The sequence below is a fragment of the Halyomorpha halys genome, unplaced genomic scaffold (genome assembly GCF_000696795.3).
Source record: "Halyomorpha halys isolate HHAL.00 unplaced genomic scaffold, Hhal_1.1 Scaffold245.1, whole genome shotgun sequence".
NCBI classification, from domain to species: Eukaryota; Metazoa; Arthropoda; class Insecta; order Hemiptera; family Pentatomidae; genus Halyomorpha; species Halyomorpha halys.
In genome coordinates, this window is record NW_027106223.1 from 157,967 (window position 1) to 160,811 (window position 2,845).

The 2,845-nt window shown below is 30.5% G+C and overlaps 1 protein-coding gene across 3 annotated transcripts in view; it reads right to left on the minus strand.

Annotated features, from left to right (window-relative positions):
- The window catches only part of LOC106680140 (testis-expressed protein 2), a 68,925-nt gene that overhangs the window by 51,640 nt on the left and 14,440 nt on the right, over nucleotides 1-2,845 (minus strand). For all 3 annotated transcript variants that reach the window (XM_067044593.1, XM_067044592.1, XM_014419651.2), the window contains 2 exons: nucleotides 1,487-1,693; nucleotides 204-371 (listed from right to left, as the gene is read on the minus strand). In XM_067044593.1, the coding sequence (XP_066900694.1) occupies nucleotides 204-371; nucleotides 1,487-1,693 (375 nt within the window). The remainder of the gene's footprint in view (nucleotides 1-203; nucleotides 372-1,486; nucleotides 1,694-2,845) is intronic.

A 2,845-nucleotide genomic window follows, 5' to 3' on the forward strand; every position in this document is an offset into this window, starting at 1 on the left:
AACAAAACAAATGAACAATATTAAAATGATACATGAAATAAAACATATCAAAAACGCTTAATACATCAAAATATACTATTTACTCAAAAAGAGCATATTACAATATATATAATAAGCAAAATAAGAAGAAAATAAATGTTTAAAGAATTTTCTCTAGCAGATGTACCAGAGTGGATATATAATGTATTAAAACTTTTCTTTACCTCATATACAATTTTTTGATGCTCATCTGAATCTGATGGATATGACTCCCCACTTGGATAATCGTTGCTATAATATTCGGCAGGAGCTTTCTCATGATTGACCCATGGTGAACAGCTGGCCCAATAGCTGAACTCAAAGCTTAGAAATATTCCAACAATTACCCCGAACTGCAAATGAAAAACGCTAAATAAATTTGTAACAAAGATTATTAAGTTTTTTTAATGAATAATTTTATTAAGCTCTAACCAGATTCAAACTTACAAGTATATAGGACCCTCTCTATACTATGGGTAAAGAAGAATTAAAACCATATGTTATACAAGTACAAGTGACCCTATCCATCCTTCCGATGCCAGTATTTCCTAGCTTCCTTTCTATTTCAAGTAATTAGTACTCAGAACCCCTCCTATATCCTACAAATCCTACATTTTCAATTCACTCTAATCCCGTACTAACAGGTTCCGTTTACTGATATCTACCCTTCACCTCACCGAACAGCTAGGTTTGACAAATCCTTTTTTACTCAAGCTGCCTTTCTCTAGAACTCCAGTCCCTCTACCATACATCATGTATCAATCCTTCTCTCATTTAAAACCCTTCTGTTTAGCCGCCTTTTGCTTCTGAACCAATATTATAATAGTATAGATAATACAAATATTGAAAATTAGCATTTTTCATTTGTTAATATTGTAACTGGCTTTTGGTTATGTTTTTTATTTAGTTACTTAGTTTTTTTTTAGTATCTGAAATTATCAATATGCAATTATATTATAAGTAATAATTAAGTGCAGGCACACAGTTTTTGGCTAATATATTGTAATATTACAATTATCTTATCATCGTTCTAAAGGGGGTGTCCTTGAATAATAAACTATTTTTCATTTCGGAAGATTGCTGATTGACGATGGGTAATAATAAATGAAATATGATCCAAGTTTGGTCAAATTAAACTCAAATAGTGATATTATGTACTATTTTTATTGGAGCCAACGTTTCCCCCCTCATTGCAGGGCTTTGTCAGGGGTGTGACTTCTATCAAAATAGCCCTGAAGAAGCCATGCAACGTGGGGGAAAATGTTGGCTCAAATAAAAATAGTACATAATTAGATTAGTTATTTATTATTGTTTGAGAGTGGTTTATTTTATTATTAATATACACAATTTTGATCCATTTCACTCTCAACTTTTATTCATAAAAAACTTACGATTAATTATTTATTATTTGTTTGAGAGTGGTTTATTATAATCATATTGTCTAATCTCAAAAAATTAGTTTTCTTACCAAAAATTGAGGAACATTAACAAACGTATAAAGAACTCCAAGCAAAGCAAAAAAAACAGCTGCTCGGACCGAAACATTGGGCATCAGATTCACATGAGAGCTATCGTGATCTTTAACAGGGTCCTTTTCCATGAGTCTCCCTTCTTCTTTGCCGACAGATTCTTCAACTGCTTCAACACCCAACTCAACCCTTTTCGATGATTTTGTCTGCAAATAATATAAAATCAAGCTAAAAGTGTAAATATACACAACTTAAGTTAATCATGAAAACTGCTATGTATCGAATATTTCAAATATTCACTTAAATAAGGTAAAAATAAATGAACAATGTAAATTAAAAAATAAAAAAGGTGTACAATGAAAAATAAAATTAAATAAGAATAGCAAAAGGTTTTAGACAATTAATGAAAATGGAAATAACAGCAAATAAAAAAGAACTATAAAAATATAGTACACACTAAAAGATGATAAAAGGTTATAAGAGTAAAATAAATAATAAAGGAAGATAATGAACAAGATAGGAAACATACCTTACAGATGGTAGGCGAGCACGAAAACGAAAAGTTAACCGAAAAGCCCTGACGAAGCCCTGCAACATGGGGCGAAATGTTGGCTCATATTAAATAGTTTTATGACTATTTTTCTTTCACCGCACTCGGACTTTATTATCACTAACGGTCAATCATTGCTCTTACGGAAATGTGAATAGTTAGGCAGACATATAACGTACTGTTGGAAAGCCAAAGATTTCAGAAAAGTTGATATTTAACACCAACTCATAGAAGATAATAGGGAGTGACAAAAAATGCATAAATAAAAAGTTTATCTAACACCAATAGGACTGTCATCAAACTGAAAATTATATTCAAACTGTCTACTAACATGATTTTTTTTAACAGCTTATAATGAAAATAAAACAACAATATACAATAAAATATGGCAGCTGTCTAAAAAAAAAAAAGAAATAGAGAAGTCGTGAGGTAACCAACTTGTTAGTCAACACTATCAACCAATAGCCAATTAAGGATGTTTAATACCATTTCTTATCAACCAATAGTATATTTATTGTTTTTTTTATTACCAATTTTTATCAAACAGTAACCTATTAATAGGCTTTTGGTTGTCAACAATTATAGCATGATGTAATTTACAGGCTAATTGAGATATGGTGGCAGATGAGTGTTAAGATGGGAGGGGTGCGGCAAAACCTATCATAAAAGTGATCTTAAAAAATTAATAAAACAAAAAAGTATTTATTTCTCTAAGGAAAAGGGGAAGAAGGTCCAGTTAGTGGTCAAAAATAATAGAAAAACTATTTATCAGGCAATACTATTTCGATCCAAATTGAAGTTCTTTATC